Consider the following 27,997-nt stretch of genomic DNA (forward strand, 5'->3'; position numbering starts at 1 on the left):
CTTGGTGTCACAAATTTATTTTACAAATATTCCCTACTGCTGCTAATATAATCTATGTCTTTTGTTGTAAATCTGCACTGGCAAAATACATGTATAATTACGCTGTCTTTAAGTAAAAGCATTGTCATTTATTTTAGAATCTGTATTGGTGTGAATTATTTCATTTCTTTTTATAACAAGTAAGGTTTATAAATAAATATAGAACAAATCGCGTTATCACCCCCCAAACGCTGCATTTCAACCATGCTGCAGCTTGCGAGTGTAATCGCAGGACCCATTCTGCACATGCATAGAACAGGTCCTGCGCAAGCGCAGACCCCTCAACATTGGAAATGTACATTCACCGGTTATTTGTGTATCTCTGAATCAGGCCCAGAGTTTAATAGATAGATCTATCTATCTCTATAGCTATGTGTATTCCTTATTGGGTTACAATGTGTATGGCCACCTACAATTGATATATGAACGTCTAAAGGCACCAACACATCAGAGATTGATTGCAGCAATCATGCAATTTGCAATCGATTGTGTATAAAAATCTTTGCAGAATTGCCACAATCGATTGAAAAAGGGAAAGATTTTTATACACAATCGATTGCAAATTGCTGCAATAAATCTCTGATGTATGGGGGGCCTTTACATCCAGAGCCCGGGCTCTCAGACACAGCAGCTATGCCAAAATACATAACCATCTGTGAATTGTGCAAGCATTCTAATGTGATGTATATAACACAACTGCCTCAGGCTCTGACCGTCACCCGCACCGTCACCAATGCACGTCCGGCGTAGTACTAAGAAGGGCATCCGCCAGGGAGTGGGTGTGTTACAGTGACGTCACCTGGTCGCTCCTCCCCTTCACTGATCCCGATTCCCGCATGAACATGGCAGGCAGCGCTTGGCGGTCACTGGTGAGTGAGTGATGGGGGAGCCCGGGCACCTGGGAGACACATAACATGTGCGGTGTGTGCGGGAGCCTGTTTATGACGTAAAAGCGACTAGCGGCGGGCACGCTCTTCTAGGTCTATGTGGATGACCCAGAGTTACAACCGGATCTTTGTGTGGGTGGGGTGGGGGCTGAGCAGACTATGTGCCAGGCAGAACTCAAGGTTATTAGGGCGGGTCAATGGGTGCGCTCTATAAATATTCTTCCTTGCAGTGCCCGGTGCCCCTGTGGTGGGCGGACGTAAGAGCGTAGCGCCCTGCGGCAAGCTTCGCACCGTACATTGTGCAATCATGTAATGTGATGCCCCCGGCCCAGGCTGGAGGGAGGTACCAGCCTCTTGTGATGTTGGTGGCACGGCAGGGTATCGGGTAGTATGCGCTATAAGCTGCAGTGTGAAATACAGAAAGCTATAGCATACTTTCCCTGCACAGAATGACAGAAATGAGAGATTTGTAATTTAGCTGTGAAATACACAGCTTATTCCCATAGGAGAATAGAAGACGTGTATGTATCATACATTGGTATGTGTGATTGGGTTGCCAGTTGCCACCAATATTGTGAAAGGTGAAAATATAAAAAGATGTGGAATGGTAAATGCTGAAACTCAGTTACTGGTAACATTGTCACTGACATGGCCTTCACCATAGTAGAACTAAACTATGAAACAGTGTTTCTCCTGGGGATTCTCTGCCCTAAAGTGGAGGGCATTTTTGTTGCCACATTGAAATGGCAGCAGAACAGGGTCATGAACATGAGAAGATGCTATTTCTGTCTGCTCGCGCTCCTGTTCAAACATTCTCCAAAACAAGGAGTGAAGCTTTAAAGCTCAGAAACCTTTCGGCTATTCCATATGTCACCAGGGTCCATAGAAGTTGCAGGGCTTTGCCGCTGAGGGTTTTCTCACCGCTGTGCTGAGCACATCTTGGCACTTTTTGGGTGAGCCACCTTCCAACATCAATATTTTTCCTTTTTATGCAGTATCCCCACGTACTATACTTTTTTATTTTCCAGACGACTTTGAATTATCAAAATTGCAAGAAAGCGATCTAAAAGCAAAAAAATTTTTTCCTAGCTTCTACCATATTGCTTCTTGTTTAGGGGCATATGTATTACTAATCACATTTTTCATGTGAAAATCACTTTTTGGGGCCTATGTATCAAAGCTGGGAGAGAGATAAAATTGGTTAGTACTTTCTCTCACAATCAGCTTCCAATTTACATTTTTCAGGTTGTGTTTTTAAAATGATAGTTAGGAGCTGATTGGTTGGGAATTTATTTTTTACAATGTTTTTGATATTTTTTTTTACAAAGCTTTGATACATGGCCCCCTTAAGGGCCTATTCATCATGTTAATTAGGCTCTGAACAGACCCTGTTAATTAACATCCTAACTCGCCACGGCTGCCGTAGCAATTCATCATTGCTCCAGCACGGTGACAGCTGATGCAAAATCAGCTGTCCCCACGAGCGGCTTCACTGCTCCTTTTCGGAGCAGTGAATCCCTCCACTGCTCCTGTCGGAGCAGTGACTGGAGTGCACATGCGCACAAGAACCCCGGCGGAAGGAGCTGGACAGGGGCGGAGGGATCCAAAAGGGAAGAAGCGGGTTGCGATGCTGGAGCAGGAACATTCACTATCTGAAGATGGCGAATGTTCCTGCAGTCAAGCTCCAAAACTATTATATTTTCGGAGCTTGATGAATACTGTCCCCATACTAGTGTATGAGGACAGCGGGCCATTCCGTGAGAGGAAGGTAAGTAGGCGATATCTGTGATACTAGTGTATGGGGACAGCGGGCCATTCCACGAGAGGAAGGTAAGCAGGAGATATCTGTGATACTAGTGTATGGGGACAGCGGGCCATTCCACGAGAGGGAAGGTAAGCAGGAGGTATCTGTGATACTAGTGTATGGGGACAGCGGCCATTCTGGGAGAGAAAGGTAAGCAGGAGATATCTGTGATACTAGTGTATGGGGAAAGAGGGCCATTCCGCGAGAGGAAGGTAAGCAGGAGATATTTGTGATACTAGTGTATGGGGACAGCGGGCCATTCCGCGAGAGGAAGGTAAGCAGGAGATATTTGTGATACTAGTGTATGGGGACAGCGGGCCATTCCACGAGAGGAAGGTAAGCAGGAGATATCTGTGATACTAGTGTATGGGGAAAGAGGGCCATTCCACGAGAGGAAGGTAAGCAGGAGATATCTGTGATACTAGTGTATGGGGACAGCGGGCCATTCCACGAGAGGGAAGGTAAGCAGGAGGTATCTGTGATACTAGTGTATGGGGACAGCGGCCATTCTGGGAGAGAAAGGTAAGCAGGAGATATCTGTGATACTAGTGTATGGGGAAAGAGGGCCATTCCGCGAGAGGAAGGTAAGCAGGAGATATTTGTGATACTAGTGTATGGGGAAAGAGGGCCATTCCGCGAGAGGAAGGTAAGCAGGAGATATTTGTGATACTAGTGTATGGGGACAGCGGGCCATTCCACGAGAGGAAGGTAAGCAGGAGATATCTGTGATACTAGTGTATGGGGAAAGAGGGCCATTCCGTGAGAGGAAGGTAAGTAGGCGATATCTGTGATACTAGTGTATGGGGACAGCGGGCCATTCCACGAGAGGAAGGTAAGCAGGAGATATCTGTGATACTAGTGTATGGGGACAGCGGGCCATTCCACGAGAGGAAGGTAAGCAGGAGGTATCTGTGATACTAGTGTATGGGGACAGCGGCCATTCTGGGAGAGAAAGGTAAGCAGGAGATATCTGTGATACTAGTGTATGGGGAAAGAGGGCCATTCCGCGAGAGGAAGGTAAGCAGGAGATATTTGTGATACTAGTGTATGGGGACAGCGGGCCATTCCGCGAGAGGAAGGTAAGTAGGAGATATCTGTGATACTAGTGTATGGGGACAGCGGGCCATTCCGTGAGAGGAAGGTAAGCAGTAGATATCTGTGATACTAGTGTATGGGGACAGCGGCCATTCCGCAAGAGGAAGGTAAGTAGGAGATATCTGTGATACTAGTGTATGGGGACAGCGGCCATTCCGCAAGAGGAAGGTAAGTAGGAGATATCTGTGATACTAGTGTATGGGGACAGCGGGCCATTCCGTGAGAGAAAGGTAAGCAGTAGATATCTGTGATACTAGTGTATGGGGAAAGCGGGCCATTCCACGAGAGGAAGGTAAGCAGGAGATATCTGTGATACTAGTGTATGGGGACAGCGGGCCATTCCACGAGAGGAAGGTAAGCAGGAGGTATCTGTGATACTAGTGTATGGGGACAGCGGCCATTCTGGGAGAGAAAGGTAAGCAGGAGATATCTGTGATACTAGTGTATGGGGAAAGAGGTCCATTCCGCGAGAGGAAGGTAAGTAGGAGATATCTGTGATACTAGTGTATGGGGACAGCGGGCCATTCCGTTAGAGGAAGGTAAGCAGTAGATATCTGTGATACTAGTGTATGGGGACAGCGGCCATTCCGCAAGAGGAAGGTAAGTAGGAGATATCTGTGATACTAGTGTATGGGGACAGCGGGCCATTCCGTGAGAGAAAGGTAAGCAGTAGATATCTGTGATACTAGTGTATGGGGAAAGCGGGCCATTCCGCGAGAGGAAGGTAAGCAGGGGATATCTCCTGCTTTACCGTCTTGATGAATGGCCCAAACACTTAATTTTCACAATTGCAGGTGAAAATGTGCATTTTCACCTGCTTTAGTGGAAATGAAGTGATGATGAATAGGCCCCAGGGTGTGTTAATGATAAAGGACTTTTCACCAGAATGTATCAAATTAATGAAAATGTGAAACCTTTGTGTTCCCACAAAAAATGGCCTCAACATAAGACCACGATAAACATCTATAACAAAGGTGTTTCAAATTTGATAAACAATATTTTTAAAACTATTCCAAAGCTATTATATTGAGAAACAATTATGGATATGTTACAGAATTATTTTACAGCACCAGCTGGGGAGAAAAATAAACTGTGTGTAATGGACTGACTTATGTGTCAAACTGAAATTTTATACTGCTACTAGCTGTTGCCCGTGGCTTTGCCCACGAAATCGCTTTTACCAACATTTTCTTACATTTAAGGTGTTTAGTAGTATTGCTTTGCATAGGGGCCCTGTCGCTGCTGGCCACATGACCAACAGCGCTATAAAGACTGGTGGTAGTAGCGCTTTCACCCACCACTCACACCAGTGTCACTGTGTGCCCTGTGCACATACTGCTATGTAGTCTATTCTAATCAAGTGTATGCAGTCCCAGAGCACCTCTCTCCCCCACCCCTTACTTGCCACGTGCATGATGAGCAAAAAAACCCAACCCACATTTATTGACCAACTTTAACTTGACGAATCAATATTAAACAGTGCAGCTTATTTCTAGAAGTTTCCTCTACAAAATGATGCAGTTTTTATGATAATCAGGTCAGTAGTTTTTGCACCAACTTGGAACAAACAGACACAACGTTCTTATTATATTAATGTAGATTTTGGAAAAATATATTTTTTTTAAATTAATTTTAGTGATGCACCTGGATATGGCAAATAAATAAAAAATATGTTGAAACGGGTAGTGATCTCAATAATGAGGACATTGGGCCTGATTCTGAGCCGGATGCTCTGAACAGAGCGCTCGCTCTGAATCAGGGCCCTCCTACCTAAAAATGGAGCGGTCTCCTGGCCGCTTGCATAGCTGTGGGTGACCACCCACAGCTTATGCGAGCGGCCAAAAAGATGGTCGCGATGGTCAAGACCATCGGGCTTGCGATGAGACCTTGCGGTAGGGTCTCGCTGCCGCAAGCCCTGGAGTGCTTTTGGCTCTATCAAAGCCAAAAGCACTCCCACTGACATCACTAGTGATATCAGTGGGGCCGGCCCCAGACGGTAGGCGTTCCCATGGGAACGCCTCTGTCTGGGCAGCAACGCCTCCGGCACGCCCACCAAAGGGGGCGTGCTGTCACTCACCATCGACAGCATGCCCCCTTTGGTGCGAGACCCATAGCGACAGCTTGGCTGTCACTATGTGGGTCTCACGCATGCGCATGACGGAGCTCCCTCTGTCGTGCGCATGCGCACTAGGGCACCATCGACGCGCTCAGCGAGCGGGTCTGAATCAGGCCCAGTGTTAAGTTTAGCTAAAATGAGAGTAGATGGGTGTATAGTATAGGTAGGGATTTTTATAATATCAGATGTTTTGACAGCTGTAGAAATTCTGGGCCTGATTCAGACCCGGTCGCAAGTGCCGGGCCGCTCGCAACCGGGTCGATGGTGGCCTACTGGGCATGCGCACGACTGAGCTGGCTCCGTCACCCGCGTGCGCGAGACCCGGCTAGCGATGGGTGCTCCGTCGCTCCGGATCTCGCACCAAAGGGGGCGAGCTGTCGATGGTGATTGACAGCTTTCCCCGTTTGGTAGGCGTGGCCATGGGGTGACTTCACAAATGGACGCGTTCCCAAGTGAACGCCTACCGTTTGTGGGTGGCCCCACTGACATCACAAGTGACTCCTCACTCTTATATCTGGACGCTGGCGCTGCCCGCTCACTCTGTCCTCACCCCGCCGGCGCTCTGTCCCGTGTTTAGATTAATGAAGTGGCATATGCCGGGTCACTTCAGACTAAAATATCAAGTTATGAAAATAAAAAACTGCTATGTCTGGTGATGATTTTCATGGTAGAGATTTGAGAACTCTAATGCATTAACAGTTTAATACATATTGTGAAAAATAGTTTTCAGAACAAAACAGGGGCTGGCTGGCAACTTTTAGCCTGGGAGACAAATGCATGCAGGCGGCCCTGGCAGAGGAGTAGCGTGTAGCCAGGGTGCCGGAAGAATGTGCGTGCTAAGGCCCCCCCACCCCCAAGTGTTCCAGGGAGGAGGCTGGTCCATATGGGATTAATGTAAAGTAAAAATAAAGGTTAAGGACAACCCCGTCGTGGTGCCCATATGCAGTGCCCCCCTGTGCCCCAGGAGAGGACCCCCTTATGCAGGCCTCCAGTAGTGCCCCCAGTAGTGATCCCCCTATGCAGTGCCCCCAGTAGTGGTCCCCCCTGTGCAGTGCCCCTTGTGCCGCCAGTAGTAAGCCCCTTATATAGTGCCCCCAGTAGTGGTACCCCCTATGCAGTGCACCTTATATAGTGCCCCCAGTAGCAGTCCACACCCCATGCAGTGCCCCCAATAGTGGTAACCCTTATGCAGTGCCCCTTAAATAGTGGCCCCAGTTGTAGTCTCCCCCCTTTGCAGTACCCCCAGTATTGCCCTTTTTATAGAGCCCCCAGCAGTGGTTCCTCGATGTAGTGCCCCCAGTGGTAGTCCCCTCCCCCCTATGTAGTGCCCCTAGTAGTAGTCCCCTCCCCCCTATGCAGTGCCCCTAGTATTTGTCCCCTCCCCTTGTAGTGCCCATAGTAGTAGTAGTCCCCCCCCTTGTAGTGGTAGTCCCCCCTTTTGGAGTAGTAGTCCCCTCTTGTAGTGCCCCCAGTAGTAGTGCCCCCCCCCCCCCCTGTAGTGCCCCCAGTAGTGGTTCCCCCTTGTAGTGCCCTCAGTAGGCGCAGTGGGCGCAGCAGCTAATGAGAGTCTGACAGACTCTCATTGGCTGCTGATCAAAACAAACGCACAGCTGGCGGCCGTGTGTTTGTCACTTGTGTAGCGCTGACCGAACTCCGTCCGGTCAGCGCTACACACGCGGTGCAGTCTGTGTCACAGTGACACAGACTGCCGCGGCCCGGGGGGCACATGGCACCCTGCCACCCGGCCCAGCCCGCCACTGGAACAAAACAATGTCAAGAGATAAAGTGTGCAGGTCAAAGGCAGTTGGTGCAACAAATGTCCAAAGGAGGTTCCCCTCACCCTCCACCAAAAATATACCACACAAAAGAATAGTGGACACAGCGCTGCCAGCGCTAATCTCAGTATACAATACTTATAACTGTAAATTTGTGTGGTAAATCTTTTCCAGCATTCATCATTTGTTTGGTATATTGTGAAAAATAAATTGGTAAGTAAACCATGTGTAAAGTGCTGTTTTTGCTAAATTTTCACAAAAATATTCCTGATATGTTTTTCCTTTTTGGCATTAATCTACCCTTTCAAAACACCAAAAAGCAGGATTCTAATTTGCACTTAAAAATGATACGGTCTTGAATGAAACCTATGGAATTTGTAGGAATAATATTTTGTAAACAAAAAACATACCACATCAATGGGGAAATGTGTCGAACATTGAAGAGAGATAAAGTGAAGAAGTTGCACATAGCAATCAATCGGCTTCTGTCATTTTATAGACTATGTTAAATAAGCTCAAAGCTGATTGGTTGCTATGGGCAACTTCTCCAATCTCTTGAAGGTTTGATACAGCTCCCCTTCATAATTGCTATGGGGGCACACCATTTTAAAGAGAGTAAGGCAGCTCATATTTCAGGTCAAATGAGCATGCCCCTGAAGTTCCAGAAGCCAAGTTTGGGGCGATATCTTCCCCCATCCCCGGACTTTATCAGCAGTATACAGCTGGCGACAACACAAATTTATTTATTTTATTTTTTTTTTTGCGACATCAAGTATTTAGATTGGTCTTCTAGTACTGTTCTGTTTGTGTCTGTTTATACTGTAACGATTCTAGTGTGTGATTGCTTTTCAGGCTGATAACATGTTCAACAGAAATTATATTCCTTGTTGAAATTGATGAATGGTCTTTATTCCTGAATATTCACATTGTGATTTACTGCACAGATCTGTCGTTTGACGGGATCAGTCAATATTCCTCAAAATGGAGTCCGGACATTCTCTAATCATGTAAGTGCACATGCTTGTCTGGAATCGTATAGAAAATTATTATTTGTAGTTTTTAATATTGTAACTTTCCACGTTTATTCCTTTTATATTTTGGGTGATGGGGCTCTTTTAACTGGGATCAATATTGTGCTGTGAGCTGCACCCTTTTTTTTGTTCTGTCAGTTTATCTTCATCAGATCTGGATAGAAGGGGAGATGTATCAAACTTTGAAGAGAGATGAAGTGGAATAGTTTCCCAAAGTAACCAAATAGCTTCTGTCATTTCCAAGACTGCTAGATAAATGGCATTTATTCTGGGTACACACTAGACGACATATTGGGCACATCGGCCAGTGTGTACTGGCTATGTCACTTACTATGCGCGCTCTTGTGCGTCGTCAGCAACATCACCCATCAGATCTGCATGTTGTCCGACAGGTCACATCGTCAGCAGGGGCCATGCTGCCAAATGCAGTATGGCCCCCGCTGTTGCGCCGTTGGTACACACTTGCCGATGCTGGCACCCTGCCGGGTCCCTTCACTAACTAGGTCGGTACACACTAGACTTCGTCTACCGGCCTTTAGAAGCTGATTGGTTGCTTTGGGCAACTTCTCCACTTTATCTCTCTCCAAGGCTTGATACATCTCCCCATTATAACCCTTTCACACCAAAATCCCGGGTCTGACCTGGGATACTGAACACCGTTTCAACCCATGTTTACAGCTCTTTATACCCTTTTTACACTGCACCTTGGATCAGGCTTATTCCTGGGTCGACCCTTTTCATACTGGACCCGTGTCTGCTCTGCCAAATGTGTGTCATTAGAAGTGGACGTTTTGTTACTGGCTCACAAAGATGAGTCATGAAAACTGGGTGTTAGCGTTTCTGGACCGCCAATGAGATAATTTTACTGTAACTTGGGTTGCACCGTTCAAAATGAAGCCTAGCCAGGTCGAAAACGGGATTATCCCTGGTTGCGACCCGGGAAACACGACGCGGGTTGAGCCTTTCACACTGAGCTAGGACCCGGGTTGCGCCAATAATCTAGGTTAGCCACTTGGTATTAAAGAGATATTAGGGAGGACTGAGTTGTGTTTTGCTGCAATAGGGGATCCTCCTATTTGCTACATATAAGGATGGGGTATGCGAAAATAGGACTTATCTTTTTTTACCTAATTGTTCAGGGTAAGTATAGATAATAGAGCAAACAATTTATGGTTTAGGGCCGTATTCAATTAGCGGGGAAAATGAACGTCCAAAGGGTTCTGAAAGAAATCCCTACATTTTTAGCCAAAACAAAGGGATTTTGCTTATTTTTTTTCGTCTGGGATGGGGAAATAAACGGCCATTTTCGCCGCTAATTTAATACGGCCCTTAATGAGTAAAGCTGGGTACACACAGACAGATACATTGGGTGATCAATTGATCGGCCAATGTATCTGCTGCCCGTTGGGCAGTGTGTACCCGCGATATGTCGGTGAACGTCTGCGTTCACTGACACATCGAATTGGCTGTGCTGCACAGCCGATGGACAGATATGTCTGCAGACATATCTGTCTATCGGCAGGTGTGTACGGGCGGTCTGCAGACCGCCCATACACACAGAGCGGCAGCCGCGAGGAGGGTGTCGGGACACACCCCCCCGCCCGCCGGGACACGCCCCCTGTTCTCCGGGACCCGCAGATGATGGCCGTTCAGTGTGTATGAACGACCATCATCTGCAGATATATCTGCAGATCACTTGATCTGCAGATATCTGTCAGGTATGTACCCACCTTAAGTCGCATAGATTTGTTATATAAAGTAAGATAGCAGCCTGCACTATGAGTGTGACTTGGAAACCGATACCTTTGTCTGCTCAGAGGGCGCTGGTCACATCTCTAATTACACATCTCGTTTTCAGGTACAGATGGTCACACTGATACCAGGTGATGGGATAGGGCCAGAGATATCTACAGCAGTCATGAAGATTTTCGAGGCAGCCAAAGTAAGTGTTATAAATACCAAATACCAAAATGATAATTGAACTATTGTTAAATACCCGTTTTATTTTAACCAATATTTAAGACTTACATTGATATTTTACATTTGTAACCCTCAATCATATCTACCAAGAGGCTGTTTGATTAATCAGTTTTTTTTCCACCTTTTGTAGAAAACATCATGTTGAGCCAGCATAGTTGTTTACGCCTTTTTTTTCTTTATTAATAATAATTAAAAAACAACAATTGTTGTGTGCTGTCCTAGTTCCTTTGTGTTCTCCCTCCACATAAACTTTTCTTCAAATTGTGCCAAATAGACCTGTTTATTGTCCCATGTACTTTGCAATATAGCCGCACCAACACACTAATCCTTAGTACCTAGTACACGATTAGTGACGTAAGATGCAAGGTTGAGGAAGAAGCACACAATCTAGGGTAAGAAGGCAAAAGACGGGTCTGATACGAGTGACATGCGCCCTGCATTATTACATTTTATCTGTGACTATACTAACTCCTTTGCTAAAAAACTATGAATAAGCTGTAAGTAAAGCAATACGCAAAATTGAGGACAAAGTGAACAGCATGGGAATCGCACCAGGCGCCTCGCGTCATATGGCACAAAGCAGATAGGTGTATGAGGACACATTTATACCAGTGTTAAACATTTATTCCTGAATAAAAAGACAGATGTGCTGCAGTTCTACATTTTGGATGCTACTAACATTGGTGGTTGGGTTATGGATAGGATTTCTCATACCCAAATGAGGGATCCAAAATATTCATGTCTTAAAAATTTGGCCTAATACCAAACGTAAACTCCCTAATTTGATATTGATTTTAAGGGCAATAACTGATAACATTTCATTTTTAAGTTTTGCTCTTGGATGCAAAAAAAAAAATAGTCGTGAACCACTGTACAGGTCCTATGAAATCACTTTGGATTTCGCCTTTCAAAATAAAATAACCCTTAACATACTGCATGGCTAAATTCTGGATTCCTTAGTCAAATGCATATTGTTAGATAAATACCTGATTAGAATTTGACCCTGAAGTTCTCCATTAACAGCTGGAGAATGAAGTTCTGGAATCCACAGCAGTCGTTTAGGTTTTAACTGTATTGATTTCTAGTACAACTTGGAAAAGTAAAACAAACGTGTTTTTTATTGGGTTACCAAACAGTGGTCTACAAACTTGTTTTGCCCAGCTTCCAGTGGTTCTGTTTTTTGAAATATCCTATTTGTGTTGATATCTAAAGTGTACAGATTTGTCCTTGGTCATCTAGCCTCAATATGCAATGCAGCGACTTGTCTGGCATGAGTGAGCTGTCAGGCCCCATGGAACTCTGCTAGCGTCCGGCATTTTTTGCCGAAAATACGCCTGCCGGCAATAGACGGTGCGCTGTCCGACATATCGCCCCACACACGGTGCGATCGGGTGCCGACCGCCCGATATGCCGGCTCCCCCAAGCCTCATAGCGCTGCATGGGATCGCACATCGCATCCCCAGATCGACTGAACCTGCAGTAGGACCGGGGGGTGCGATGTTCGACCTCACGTGGGTGTACTCTGTCCAATATCATTTCCATACATGGTGCGATATAGCAGCCAAATTGTACCAATCCGTCAGATCAGGTGATTTATCGCACCGTGTGTGGACGGCTTAAGTCACAATGCTATGTGAGTAGGACTGTGAATCATTTAATATGTGACACTTGTATATCTGTGTGCGACTGTAAACAGAACTTGGCATAGGAAAAAAGCTGTGGCCGCTGCATCGTAGCAGTTCGTATGCTGATTGAGAGACCTACATGGTACGATGTAGGTAACGATCCAATCTCGTTTTGAACTCCTGGACACTCCCAGACAAACCATATTGTGCATACACATGGAACGATTGTTCAAACTATATAGATGGGTCGTTAACGACTGAAAATAGTTAACGATATATGGTTTGGCAGCAAACAACCTCACGATGCAGGTCCAGGAATCGTTCGTCGTCCATGACATCGTTCATCGTTCATCGTGCATACACACGGAATGATGTGTAGCAAATCGTGAGAGACAGGTCGAGATCTTTCTGAATTGTTGAAGAGCTCAACGACCCGAAGGAGCGCGCATCGTTATCGTGCCTTACACACGGCACATTTTTAAATGATTTGTCGTTCCAATCGGTAGAAAACTGCAATATTGTTTAAAAAAATCGTACCGAGTGTGGGGCCTTAAGTCACACACAGCTATACTCAGAACTATTAAATTGGCTGCACTGTTAACCTGACTAGAGGATTTCTGCTCGCACCCTAAGGTGTGAGCAGAAATCTGACTAAATTAGTACTGCAATGCTGTTTTCGGGCTTAGCGTGTACGCTAACAGCATCTCGACTGGCACTTAAATCGGAGAATGCAGGTTACCGCGACTAAACACCCGGCTTAAGCTTTGGTAACCTGCATCTGCTGACTCAAGTGCAGGGTGAGCGATTGGGACAATTGTATAGCTCCGGGAACTCATTCATGGTGTTATTCAAATCATGCTGAATTGAATCGCTCCTTGTGTATTGAAAGCAGGCACCATCAGGGTGTTTCTCAGATATGCACTGAACATGCCCCTGCCAGTACATGTGGTGCTCACACTCTCATAAATATTCATAGCTGCCCAGAAGATGGCTGATTTGAAGGTGGCATATTGAAAGGTAACTCTAATACACAATACATCGAAAAGAGTGTTTTAGTTATGGGCAATGTGTTTAATGTGCAGTTGTGTATACTACCCAACATTTGCCATAATATTCTATGCTCGCAATAGACATGTCATTTTTCCAGTATTACTGGTCTGTAATTAGTCCACAGTGATCAGATCAGTTCACCTTCCTGCGTTGGTATGTATACAAGGTTGTGTTTATGCCGTAAACATGGGTTATGTAGTTGTGCATTTCTCTTTCTTGTGTAATATACTTCCACCTTTTTAGCTTACCTAAAATTAATTTTGGAAATATTTTAATACCTTGGGTAAATAAGCATTGGTTATGGAGAATTTCACAATGTTGAAGGGCCATTTGTTGTATGTGTCCCGTTACTGCTTGTCTGGATCCTGGATTGTTGGGTCCCTGTTTGGAAAATAACTCCATTGAAAGCTGAGCAACAAGTGCACACTTTTGGTCTACCTCCCCCACACTTAACAATCATTAAATTATTACACCACACAATATAATGCCCCATCAACTCCACATTACATTAATATAACAGACCCTTTCTTTTTAAATTCACTCTTTTTTATTGATTTTAAAGTAACATATAATATACTAAGATAACACAATATACCAAATTTAGTGTAGCAGACATGACAAAACAAATGTGACAGTCAATATATAATGACATAGCATACCGTATGTACATTACTGACATTATATATAAAAACAGGAAATAGAATATAGTCTACATCATATAAGCTGAAGTTAATAGGAGCCCGAAGTCGCCATTCGGGCCCATATATAACCAGATAAGAGTACACAGACTAAAAAAACAACAAAAAAAAATTCCAACCTGCTTCTGCATATATCAATTGCATGACTAAATGGTAACAAATTACCACATCTGCCCAAGTACACAACCACACAAGAAAAATAAATAAAAATAAACCCATAAAACAACCCCGCTCCACGCTGTATGACCTAACCCCAACCTAGGCATACCTGGATCCCTAACTGCCCCCCTAACAGATCCTTTCTTAAATCAATAGGTGTCATTTGCTTATACTTTACTTATATGGTCTTTGCTTTAAATTAATTGCCCCCACTTTACATTAATACCCTGACAGCAGCCACATTATATTAATGCCCCTACTACATTATGTTAATACCTCCTACATTATACTAATAGCCTCCACCAACTCCCCCATTACATTGATGCTGATTGCTCATGGTCTCTCCTCTCCGTGTCACCCCTGTCTGTCTCTCACTCCCCTTTAGACTGTAAGCTGTCATGTGCAGGGTCCTCTGCCCTCATGTGCTTTTCCTCACTTACACCATTCTATCCTCCCCACTGCCATCAACCACACCAATCCTTTGGGATTGGCCGTCTCACTGCTTATTTGGGTACTATGGCTGCTGCTACAGATTATTTATAAACCTTGTCCATGTTCTGCAATGTTTTGTAATGTAAGTCACTTTTTTTTCTTGTTCTGTTCATACTGTTTCTTATTACGCTCTCTGTTAGGCACTGTGGACCCCTTGTGGCACCATATAAATAAAGGATGATAATAATAAATAAATGAATAACCAATACCCTGCACATTGCAATAGCAATGTGCAAAGTAGCCCTAATAATGCCCCACTTTACATTACTACTCACATACACATTACATAGCCCTTCCCAAACACTTATTACTTGAATACCTTTCCCCCACACATATTATATGTATACTTTACCACCATAGTTACTTGATCTACATAGATGAATGTTGAATCTACAGAGATGAACTTCTATGTCTGTTTCCTGAGTGCTCTGTGCATACATGGGGAGCTGGCATCACTTCAGTATGCACTGAATGGTGGGGGCAGACTGGACATCGGGGAAGGAGAGAAAATGGCAAAAGGGAAGAGAAAGGAGGCATGAAGGTGGAGGGGAGGAGAAACATACCAGTGCACTGCCCTGACTGGCTGTGTATCCTGTCTATCAGCCTAGGCATTCTGCCATAGGTGAGCAGGAGGTTGATCCCACCATTAGCAGCAGGACATTTATTATGGAGGGGATAGGCCATCCACCAATAACAGACAGACCAGAGCCCCTCTCGCCAATGCCAGTACAATTCTGGGAGCAGGGTAAGGCCATACATCCAGGGGTTGGCACAGGGTCCTTTGACTCATAAGCCAGTGTCCAGTGCACATCCTGCAGGCATGTTGGATACGGCACTGTGCTGTTTGGAATCCTCCAAAGCTGCCATGGCTCGTTACTCTTTTGAATAAGTCCTAATGCTTTTATTATATTGTCTCCTTTTAATATGTATAGCTCTATTGATTGCTGTGCATGTCTAGCATGTATATTGAGCACAAAATAGTCACTGACATTGTTACTGAGATTGTGGTTATTGCAGGCGCCTATCCAGTGGGAGGAGAGAAATGTTACAGCTATTAAAGGACCTGGTGGCAAGTGGATGATCCCTCCTGAAGCCAAAGAATCTATGGATAAAAATAAGATGGGACTTAAAGGTAATTTCTTAATCCTAAGTGACCCTTTATACAAATAACCTATATAGAGTGCACATTTATGATATGAACATTCTTTTATACCTCAGGGCCTTTGAAGACACCGATTGCTGCTGGACATCCGTCCATGAACTTATTACTTAGAAAAACCTTTGATCTTTATGCCAACGTACGCCCTTGTGTCACCATAGAGGGTTACAAGACTCCTTACACAGATGTGGACCTGGTTACCATCCGGGAGAACACTGAAGGAGAATATAGCGGGATTGAGCATGTGGTGTGTGACTTTAGTAATATGACTTCTGTTATAGGCTCTTTGTGTACTGACTGACACTTGTATCAGTGCTTCTGGCTCCTCCATGTTTCCATTGCATAGGAATTAGAATTCGGGTTTCATAACAATTAAGCTTTAATGCAATGATTTTATATATGCCTTTTAAATTGTGTGCAGATGTAGAACTTAGGGGGAGATGTATCAAACCTTGGAGAGAGAAAGTACCAACCAATCCGCTAAATGCCATTTTTCAAACACAGGGTGAGATAGATCAAGCATCACATTTTGCATGCGATGCATCCCTTCTCTCATCGCATGCATGCTGGCGTTACGAACTCCTGTATACATGAAGAAAATCACTGATATTAGTGATATGGAAACTGTATTCACCATCCAGTACAGGCATCGCAGTGACATCACAATTCTCAGGACTAGGTTATCCATGTAATGCTCAGTCAAGACTTAGGCCCGTATTCAGTTTGAGGCGAAAAGTCCAGACTTTTCGCCTGCTGGACTTTCCGCCTGTTTTCCAGGCGGAAAAGTATCGCGCGCGTGCCCGCTGTTCCCCGTATTCAATTCCAAAGTAGGCGAAATCGGGAACCGGCGAAACTTTCATCTGCGAAAAAATACGTGAATTTTCGGGAAATAATTGTGGGACCCCCCCTAAAGATGTCCAGACCTGGGGGATCACTATGGGTACCCCCGTTTTTGCTTGCAGAAGAAAGTCGGGTTTTTAAATAGCCGCGGCAGGTGTGTTTTTTGTTTTTTTTTCCCGACAGTAAAGAGATGCAGCAGAGCACTTAGCTTTTTTTTTTGTTTTTAAAAGTGGTCCCATCAAATTTGGGGTACATGAAAATGGGTACTAGCATATTTTTAAATCCCTAAACTAAGTTTTTTAAAAATTCAGCAAAAAAGCACCTGCTGCTAATAGCCTATTCTAGAAAAACCTGCCGCATGCTTACAGAAGACCCCTGAACCTATTTTGCTATTCTTAAGCACTGTTCCCCTATTTAATTTTATTTTTTTTTCTCCCCAAAATTGTAATTATTTTTATTGGGGTGTCCCTTTACTTTTTTTTTTTTTTTGCACATTTCGTTTTAAGGGGGCATTCCCAAGGGTGCAGGCTATTTTTTTTTTTTTTAAGCCTGCACCCCTAAACCCCAATTCTGCATTTTTTTTCGCCTGCTAAAGGCTGGCGAAAAATTATCCCTGTTTTTTTACATTGACTTTTCGCACCAGCGAAAAGTCAATGTAATTGAATACGTGGATATTTCAAATAGGCAAAAATTATGTAATCGGCGATAAATTATCGCCGATTCCGACATTTCGCCTCAAATTGAATATGGGCATCAATATGTCAAGATTTGTATAGTCTGCCAAACTGTATCTGTGTGTAATCCAATGTGTGGTTGGAGCCTTTCATTATCAATTTTTTTTTTTCCTTTTTCTGGGTTTTTAAGTTTAAGGGGTATATTTACTAAAGGACAATCGTAATCAATTTATAACCGATCAACATCAGTGTAGTGGCTGAATCGCACATTTACACTTAAAAAAACAAAACAAATTGTCTGTTAGTAAATATGTGATTTAGCCCCAGAGACACAACATCGATGTTGATTGATCAATTTGAAATCTATTAAAATCGACCTTTAGTAAATATACCCCTAAGGGTCTTGCAGTATAACTTGAGGCCTTGTTCATGGTAATCATACGATTTCTTCAAGGAATACTAAGCTGTGGTTGTCTTGCAGATTGTGGATGGAGTAGTGCAGAGCATTAAACTGATCACAGAGCAGGCCAGCCACAGGATTGCAGAGTTTGCCTTTGAGTATGCAAGGAACAACCAAAGAAGCACAGTGACCGCAGTGCACAAAGCTAATATCATGTGAGTTTCTATCTATGCAAAAGAACAATGGATATCTCTGAATGCTGCATTTACATGCTTTCCCTCAGTCTGTGCACTGGAAATAGAACTTCCTTTCATATTTAAATTTTTAAATGAATGGTATGTAAGTAGACTTAAATCTAAAATAGTTCCTTGTATGCAGCAATATGAACAGTCACACCCAGATAAGGCACTTGCTCTCCTAGTTCTGAAAGAGACGTCATTTCCATGGCAATAACTTCAGTGATTCATTTCTGAGCAGTGGGGGTACATTCATTTTGCTTAAGTGACCAACGGGCTTATGTAATAGCTTGCGACTTCCAGCCACTGCGGGAACTCCTGCAAGTCTTCCAGTATTTTTAAAGCGGCAATCATTTAAAGGCAAAACCAGCTTTGCTGCTTTAAAAATACTGGAAGACTCACAGGAGTTCCCGCAGCGGCTGCAGCGCGAAACCTATTACATAAGCCCCCAAGACTGCTAGTGAATTGTCGACCTATATTGTGCATTTTACAGCCTATTCTGTCTTAAAATATTTGGAATGTATAGACATAATGGGGTTGATTTCAATTTTGTAATTTACTGCATTATGCGCAGCACGACGTTCCGATGGAACCTTGCATATTATTCAATCTACTCCAATGAGTTTGCCAGGAATTGGCATCCTCAAGATAACCATGAACGTCTCTGTCCCATTGCAAAACGCTTCTTTTTGCATACCGGATATAGTAAAACACTAAATACTACATGCCTGGCACCAGGTATGTTGTTTTGAGTAAACCTTTTTTATTAGCAGAAGTACTATGGAAAACTAGGCCTTAGAGATCCCCAATCACTTACAAAGTGTTTTTAAACTCCGCAATATGTTGCACTTCTCTGAAAAGTTTATTTATTTATGGTGAAGTGAATGTGCATGTTCCCGAGCATTCAGTAATCTGCATTACTATATCATTTCATTGTCTGTATTTCCAGGAGGATGTCTGATGGGCTTTTCCTGAAGAAATGCAGAGAGGTTGCTGAAAACTACAAAGACATTAAGTTTAATGAAATGTATTTGGATACAGTGTGTCTCAATGTAAGATAAAAACCTCATAGAAAAAGATCCTATATCCTTCCAATAACAAAAACTCATCGGCCCAGTCACCAAGTGTAGTGGTAACATCCCTCTACTACTCTTGGTGTATGGTATTTCCAGTAGTTATCATTTACTTGTTTCTATCTACAGATGGTACAGGATCCCACACATTTCGATGTGCTAGTTATGCCAAACTTGTATGGTGACATTTTGAGGTTAGTATATCGCAGTCCTGGTGTTATATCAGACTGTTACCCATCAGAACTTTCCTTGTTTTCCATGAGATGGTTCGGTACACAGAGTCCAGTGAGATTTGTTAGTAACAGTTCTTTTCCACTTTGTTAGTCCCTCCCTGTAGCTCAGGGGTTTTTCAGATCTAAAAATGCTTTATAAAAACTATTTGGAACATTTTTCTGTGCCTGGGGCAGAATTTGTGCATTGCATTCCAAACGTAATGCAGAGTACACAACTGACAAGGGATGCTTTGATCTTTTTGTTCACACGCAAAGCATGAAATCGGTGGTATATGCGCACTATCCTCGTGGTCACTTCTGCATGATATATTTCTTTCCTGAAGTCGTGTTGATCAATGTGTACCTTATTAGTATTTACCCATTCGTCTGGACAAGCATATCTGTAGTTCCTCACGGGTTTTATTAATAGTGTTGCCTTTGGCTGCAGAAGTATTTTATAACTGTTTAAATGTTTATTCTTTAATGCCAACAGTATGGGCAACAGCACTCCTCAAATATTTACATTACCAGAGGTTGCCGTAAGAGTTATTTGTTTAATTGACTAATGTCCTATTTATTACTATTTGGCATTGCAGTCTTTTTGGCTACAGTATGTTTTTTTTTTTTTTTTTCTTCTTAAATGCGCTTTAAATTGCTTTTATGGAACAAGTTATATTTTCTTATCTTATTTTCCGCTCACATGTAAGATTGCCCCATCACGCACTGAGGTGTCATACCTTCCTCCTGTGCTCTCCTTGCCCTATATTTGGAGGTTACCCTGCTTGTCTCTGGTGATACTCCTACCTAAGTGTAAGACAGCACTATGCCGCAAATCATCAAAGCTATTGAGGGCTGTTGAGGCGGCTGGTAATACCCCAGTCCACTTTTTCCACTGGAGAACCATTTGAAGCTGTGGCTTCTCATATCGCTGTAAAAACAAACATCTTTCTCCAGAGATTGGATCAAGAGGATGTTCTGTTGTTGGTATCTGTGCAAGCACAACATAAATTTGATTCAGAGGGAGAACTGCAGGATGATGGACAAAATGATCTTCCTTTTTTCTAAGTTTATGGGGAGATGTACTAAGCTTTGGAAAGTTATAAACTACCAACCAATCAGCTCCTAACTGTCATCTTACAGGCTGTGTTTGAAAAATGACAGGAGATGATTGGTTGGTAGATTATCACTCTCCACTTTATCACTTTCCAGAGCTTAGTACATCTGCCCAAGTGAGATATTTTGTTCTGGTTTGTGAAACTTATAAGTCTTCTGATGATGCAGTTTTTGCCCACAGTCTGGGGAAAATGTTATTTTCAATTTTTTATTTTTTTTCCCCAGAGATATTTATGACCCATTAAGTAGATTTCAAATTTTGTGACCGCAGCGTACAGGACAATAGTAGGCTGCCGCTCCCTCCTGGGACCATTCGCCTTCTATGTGTTCCCAGTAATTTGTCCTTGAGATATTTGTAATGGAACCTGCGCATTTGTAGATCGGATTGGGATTCATATTCTTCCTGTATACATTTGTCCTTGAGATGCCTAATGTAGGAGGAATGTTGTATACATCTACAAGTAGCCAGGTACTATTATCTATTTCATGTGATATTCTCTAATTCATCTGATTGTTTAGCTATTGCAGAACTAGATCTGGTATTGCATAGAGGGAGAGCATTAAGACTTAATAATTGTGTTTTTGTATATTGGTTGCAGATGTATTTATCTTGCACATATTTGATGTATTTATTCTTCGCTACCTCCCAACCAGTGACTTCCTTCTAGGAGACTGTTTAGACATCAAGGTGTAGAGAGGAAAATGTACTGTCCTGCAAGGCGCAGAGACTATAGTACGGCCTCTCTACCTGAGAGTCCAAGGGCTTTTTACAGAGAGCAGATCTCTTTTCCTATGTTTTAGACCACATTTTCCTGATGTCCAGGAAAGTAGGCTGCATTGAATGGTGCCTTTTAAGCCTGCTTATATTCTGCAGCTTCCATGAGATTTCAAATGCTTTATTTTGTGACTTTATTTATATCCAGGAGGGATAGTCCTGGCCAACTCCACAGGCTAGGAGTAAAGGTGCCCATCCACTAGCAGACCTCAAAACGACTGCACAATTACAACATTGTAATCGTGCAGTCATTTGTCAGTCTGTGATGTGCCTACACTGAACGAGCTGCTGTTCAGTGTAGGGTTTTCAATCATCTACAAACATGCTGGACCTGACGTTACTGTCAGGTTGTACAGCATGTTTGCCTGATGATAGATGTCTAAACGTCCAGCGGGAGCGCGCATCACTGGTCGTTTTAGTCATTTTTTAAACAATCTGCAAAACTATTTTCAAACTATTATCTAACGATATCGTTCAATCACTCAATTAAATAGTCTAGTGGATGGGCACCTTAAAGTTGGGTACACACTATAGCGATATATCTGCAGATCGAGTGATTTGCAGATATATCTGCAGATGATGGTCGTTCTTACACATTGAACGGCCATCATTTGCATGCTACAGCGGGTTTGGGCCGATTAGGGGGCGGGGCCTAATCGTGTAAGGCGTGGCCACGCCCCTTTCATGGAAAAAAACCCCATTTGCGGCCCTGCTTGCTAGGGAAGGGGGCGCTGTGTGCCCCTCAGCCCGGCGCACAGCCAATGTGGGGCGCGATCAGCGTGATCTCACCCCCTTTGGCATAGGAGACTGCTCGGGCTGCTGCTTTAGCAGCCTCGGACAGTCTCCCAGTGCAGCCCAGCACACAGCAGTGTGTGCTGGGCTGCTGTGGATGGGGAGCTGTGCCGGACCCGGGTAAGTAGTAACCGCTCGCGGCTCCCCCCCTCTCGGCACCCCTGTGTACGGGCGATCGGCTGATTGCCCGTACACACTTGCCGATGGACAGATATATCTGCAGACATATCGCATTGGCTGTGCAGCACAGCCAATGCGATATGTCTGCGAACGACGTTGTTCAGATATATCCTCTGTACACACTGGCTGACGGGGGCACGATATATTGGCCGATCAATAGATCGGCCATTATATCGGCGTGTGTGTACCCAGTATAAGACTTCCAGCCTTAATACTGCAACCCTGTAATTTATAAACAACAATTTGTATGTTATCCTGACTTTGTTTTCTTTATGCTATCTCTAGGCTTACCAGCAGCACAGTGTACACAATGTACTTTAGATTTCCAATAGGACACCATTGTATTGTGTTACTGCTTCTGAATGCTGCAGGCAACGTTGTAGTTGACACAAAGCAAATGCTTCTAAAATAAAGTATGCAAGGCCTTAAAGTTTTATTCGATATTTAATGGCCGTACATGTCGGTAGGATATCACTGTGCGCTTGTCACCTGATTTGAGATACTTAAAAATTCACTTTTCTTGATCTTCTTTCCTTTAAAGTGATCTGTGTGCTGGTCTGATTGGAGGTCTGGGCGTCACCCCAAGTGGAAATATTGGTGCTAATGGCGTGGCGATCTTTGAGTCGGTAAATATAACGCAATGTGGACATGGAAATGTACATCAATGTAGCCAGGCAGGAACAGCCCCAAATACTGATAGTAATATGATGATCAGTAGTAATTGTGTTTCTTTTGTGCAGTAATTTTCTTAAACAAAAATAAATATTTTTTATGTGAATATATTTATGTATTCTAGACTACAATATATAAAGGAAGTTCACCTAGAGGTAATTATATTGCCCAGACCTATGTTACACCCAAGTAAACTACTATCTTGGCCTTAGCTAAGACAACAGATATCTTGCTGTGATGCAACTCTGTCCAATGCACAGACCTGTGCTTATCTGTTGCCAATTACAAAGGGTGGAGGGTCACGTATGACCCATTATAACATCATTAATCTCGCCCTTGTAGCATAAACATTTAGAACTTTAAAGAAAAAAATAATAAAGGAAAGATCACTTTTTTAATGCTCTATCCCCCATCTCCCCAATCCTGGCACCGAGACACAATGGTACCCTCGTTTGAAAAAGGGGACTATTTTCTTTCAAACAATGTAACCTAAAGAAGACAGCGTGTAACAGGGCTTTATGCCGCCTCCTAAGCAATTGACGTCATACATAGGGGGCGAGGCCGTCGGCTCCACCACCAGCTCCTGTAAGTAGAGCTTTGTGATGCTCCGGGTAGCGCTGAAGGCTGCCTGTCCTGAGTGTCCCTTAGACTGGGCGGCTCTGCATTAGCGCTAATGGCTGCAGGGTGCCGTTCCAGGCAGCGACTGTGCCCGCCCACAGTGCCCTGTGCTCTGTTCAGCACCACACTCCCACACCCCTAGTTACAGCCCTGTGAGAAGACATTCTCTGGTCACGTGTGATCATCAGAGAATACCCCTGCAGAAATGGAGTACATGGATAGGGGACTATCTCTCCAATCCTGACTTCAATAAACTCAAGGCCACACTCTATTTCTAGAGTCTATTTCAAATTATGTGGCCCCTTAACATCACCCAGCAGTGCAGAAATATTAGTAGACCTAGCCGTCTTGATCATACATCTGGACAGTTTGACAGTCAATTTGGAATTTGTTTCCGAATAAACTTGTTAAACTTATCATAGGGCCTGATTCATTACCGATTGCAACTGCAATTACGCACGCAATCAGCCGATCGTTACATTCTTCGCATGCGTATGCATCGCAGTGCGCGAACCAGCCACTGCGATCATGAATACGCAGACCCATCGCAGAGTAAATGACAGAGTTCTGTTTGTGGAAGGTGACGGGGGTTAATTGGCGAAACGCAGGCGTGCCATGGCATTTGAACGCCGTTGCAGGGGCCTGCATAAATTATCCCCTGCGATGCTGTACGCAGCTTGAGGCCTCATAGCGTGCGACGAGGTTAGCAATTTCTGAGTAAGGTCAGAGCTTGCGCAAGTGTACGTGAGGCTGTGATGGTTTTGCAGTCTTGCTAAGGATTACGGATGTGTGTAAGGTAAAGTGGGCGTCTTTATGTTGTGCTGCGGCGGCATAGCGATTGTAATGGATTAGCATGTCATCGCGGAGACTGCGTGTGTAATCGCTATTGCAGTTGCGATCTGTAATGAAACCGTCCCATAGTGTTTCCTTATTAGCCAAGTATACATTTAAACACACACATACTGTATATAGGTGAGCGCAGCTGGAATAGTGATACCCAGTAGCACACAACATTTTCTTCCATTACACTTGGGGTGATTGGTAGCCCCACCAGGACTGCAGCTCCCGTCCCAACATCTATTCAAGCGCGCCCAACCCCAATTACAGGCTAATGCCCAGCTCTCCCACATCCTAGTATTAATAAGCACATTGGCCCCCTCATTAGATGCAGTAGGTTGTCTATATTTCAAAATGCTATGCCTTGTTGTGCTGCCATATTATTCCTACACATTTTATTTGTTTCATTCAAATAGGTATAAAAAAAATTACATTTTAATTTTCAAGTGCAGCTTTTATAATGAGAATATGTGTAAGATTCAGCTCTTTTGCTGTTTTAGAAAGGTGGAATAATGCCGAAGCAAGTACCACAAAGTATATTATGGTGGTGGTTATGGGAAAAAAAACACATTTGCTTTTAGCTCACTTTCTTGCAGTTTCAATAAAAACACTTTTTTTGGTAGCTTGGGTTTGCTTTATGAAGAGAAATAAGCAAACGAACACTATTTAAGGAAATGTAAAGTCTTCTGAAAAAAACAAGGTATAATTTGTGTGGGTACTGCATAATTACTGATATTGATGGTGAAATGTGACCAGCCCAGAGAAGAAGGGGTTAAACCCTGCACTGGATGAGACCCGCTGTCTTTAAGTCATTGGAGGTGTACTAAAGGCAAACCCGACTGAAAATCTAAAGAAAAATGACTTTAGACTGCACTAGACCATTGGGACAAACATTGATTATTTAATATAGACTAGACAATAGAAACCCCGGATTTAGTAGCCATCGGGTTTGTTAACCCGATAGAACATGTAGAAACATTGCACCATAACAGTATAAATATAGACCTGTTTGTGCGAAGCACTGCACAGATCTGTATGATCTGTGCAAGCTTCATTATGTTTTAAAAGTCAATACATTGTACAGTTTTAAAAATAAATAAATTGCCTCCCCCCGCACCCCCAAAATCCATGAGGGCGTGGGGTTCCTTATTTTCCTATAACCAGCACTGGCTGAACCAGCTTGGTGGGTAACACTATAGCAGGGAGACACAGCGTGGGGTCACCCTACCTTCATGTTACCCAGCCTCCTCCCCCCCACCCTTTCCCCCTCCCCCTCTGAGTGGTCCAGGTCTGGTTATGGATTTGGGGGGGGCAGGGTTTGTTTGTTTTTTAAATTGACTTTTAAACATCACAACGCTTGCACAGATCATGCTGATCTGTACAATGCTTTATATCCACTGCAGATTCAAGGTGCATGTGGTTGAAGGAAAGGGGTAATCTGACGGGGATTTTAGACAGAAAATATTGGCTGGACATTGCAGTCGGAGTTTTATTGACAATTAAATCCAATGGTTAGTACAGTGGTTCCCAAACTGTGCGCAGTGGCACCCTGGGGTACCACGGGACACTTGCAGGGGTGCCTCAGGTTGGTGGTTCAGCACCAAATCAGATTATTTATGGTCAATGTAATGTACATTTGTAGACACACAGAAGCTCCAACCTGTCCATAACCACATTACTGAATCTAAGGATGACATGTAAGCACAATTTACTTCACTTTATTACTGTAGTACATTTTTTTTCTAAATTTCTCAATAAATGATTGGCTTAGGGGGGCGGTGAAAACAATGCTGTTACTCTAGGGCGTCGGGAATCAAAAAAGTTTGGGAACCTCTGTGTTCGTAACTATAGGATTTTTAGGCAGCAATCTGACAGCGATGTCCAGGGGGTTGCAATAGTAGGCAAAGCCGATTCTTAGTAAATTTACCCCATGGAATTATATCTGTTCATTTAGCATATGTAAGTAATTGTCTTGGTACAAATGCATAACTAAAGTACTATGAAGACAATAGTTCTATAGAACTTTTGCCTGTCAGTGAGTATGGCTATTATTTTTACTTCTGCTATTTAGTAAAGTAAGCATATTAAGAAAAATAATGACAATTACACCCATTGATGCTTGGAAATGGTGAACCCAGCGTTACTAGTTCTCTTCCATGTTTAGGTTCACGGCACTGCCCCAGATATTGCAGGGAAGGACTTGGCTAATCCCACTGCATTGCTGCTGAGCGCTGTCCTGATGCTACGGCACATGGGGCTGCATGAACACGCCGGAAAAATAGAGACCGCGTGCTTTACCACCATCAAATCTGGAAAGGTGAGGAGTATTTATACTTGTGATAGGGTGCTGTTGTAGTTGTTGGGAAGTATATATCTCATTGACCTCAGTCACATAATATTTTTAAAAATATTTTAGTAAATTACTTTTGTATTTAAGTTTTTTGTTTTCTCTACACTTTTCTGTATGTTTTCTACATTTGTTTCCTCAGACTCTTACTAAAGACTTAGGAGGAAGCTCCAAGTGCTCCGATTTTACAGATGAGATCTGCCGTAGGATACGGGACAGTGGATAATCTACTTTGCTGGTTCATCTCACCAGCCAGCTGACATCTCACGCACATCCTATCCTGACTTCATTCATCACAACCTAATCTCTCCACTGACTGCGTGGCATGGAATATACAGGGATGCAGGGAAATGTGCTGGGGATCACTCTGCTCGTGAAAAGATTCAAATGTTGTTCCCAGGTGGAACTGAAACGAGTTTACTGCAGCAAATCTACAAATCAGATGAGAATGAGAGACTGTATACCAGCATCTCACATTCCTTGTTTATTAGATACAGAATTTTTGGGATTATCATGGACTGTCTAATGAGCAAGATCTCGGTATTCTGCACGAATATTGCTGACCAGCTGAGTGCTTTGCTGTATTCCCTGCAGTAATAGAATACATTTATGTCCGTCAGTCAGCTGTAACACACACTGAAATACTTGATAGAGGAAAACAAAGACAGCCAAAATGTTATGGTTGGTGTATTCCATGTAACATGCATTCTATTACTCCTGCAACATTGCTTCTGTCATTTCTCTAATCCTACCACTCCATGTAGATGCTGCATAAGGTCGTCTTATTTCATAGAACTTCCCATTTTGTATACATACAGCCCTGTGTCATTTTACATCCCCTTCATGGATCATCTAATGTAGGATGATGGTATATCTGACCCATCTCATTACTGATTTCACCACCAGAGGGTGCTGCAGCACATTATTCCATTGTAAGATAAAGCACAGTCCAAATCAGAGGCCTCCCAGATCAATGTCTTGTCTTGCCTTAATCTTTTCATTTTGGAAACTTTATTTATTGTAATTCTGAGAGTGAACGCAATCTGTACTTCCTGTGAACTATTTGCTGCTCTGCGTTTCTATTGCACTTGTTTTTTATACATATTCATTAAATGTGTACGGTGTTCCAAAGAGCTCTCTGAATGTATGCTGACTACTGCAGGCTACACTTCTTGTGGTGAGCGTGAGAAGTGTGGTTTACAATTTCTCTATAAGTTTGCAGACTCTGCTTTGTGGCCAGGCATTCTCTGTAAAACCGCTTTGATTTTGCTACAGATGTATCTAAAGTAAATAAAATAATTTGTAGTGCAGCTGGCAT

At 43.4% G+C, this 27,997-nt stretch overlaps 1 protein-coding gene across 2 annotated transcripts; it reads left to right on the forward strand.

Moving 5' to 3' along the window:
- The first annotated feature begins 801 nt into the window (after positions 1 to 801).
- Positions 802 to 27,989, forward strand: IDH3A (isocitrate dehydrogenase (NAD(+)) 3 catalytic subunit alpha). Of its 2 annotated transcripts, none has more exons than XM_088446666.1 (11): positions 802 to 908; positions 8,661 to 8,723; positions 10,606 to 10,689; positions 15,769 to 15,883; positions 15,970 to 16,157; positions 17,906 to 18,039; positions 19,010 to 19,112; positions 19,263 to 19,327; positions 22,747 to 22,831; positions 26,497 to 26,649; positions 26,822 to 27,989. In XM_088446666.1, exons 1-11 carry the CDS (start codon positions 876 to 878, stop codon positions 26,903 to 26,905), a joined length of 1,107 nt encoding a protein of 368 aa, XP_088302792.1. In that variant the 5' UTR covers positions 802 to 875; the 3' UTR covers positions 26,906 to 27,989. The 2 variants fall into 2 exon arrangements, with proteins under 2 accessions (XP_088302792.1, XP_088302788.1); XM_088446662.1 differs by lacking the exon at positions 802 to 908 and adding an exon at positions 1,071 to 1,106.
- The last annotated feature ends 8 nt before the right edge of the window (positions 27,990 to 27,997 follow it).

Source organism: Taudactylus pleione, unplaced genomic scaffold (assembly GCF_031769625.1).
Source record: "Taudactylus pleione unplaced genomic scaffold, aTauple2 ptg000019l, whole genome shotgun sequence".
NCBI lineage: Eukaryota > Metazoa > Chordata > Amphibia > Anura > Myobatrachidae > Taudactylus > Taudactylus pleione.

Bases quoted from the DNA above. Each gene is read 5' to 3' on its own strand.
- IDH3A (XM_088446666.1), top strand. From the start codon at position 876: ATGAACATGGCAGGCAGCGCTTGGCGGTCACTG. The intron at 18,040-19,009 runs GTGAGTTTCTAT...CTGTATTTCCAG, and splicing joins GTGCACAAAGCTAATATCAT to GAGGATGTCTGATGGGCTTT. The intron at 19,328-22,746 runs GTTAGTATATCG...TTTCCTTTAAAG, and splicing joins TTGTATGGTGACATTTTGAG to TGATCTGTGTGCTGGTCTGA.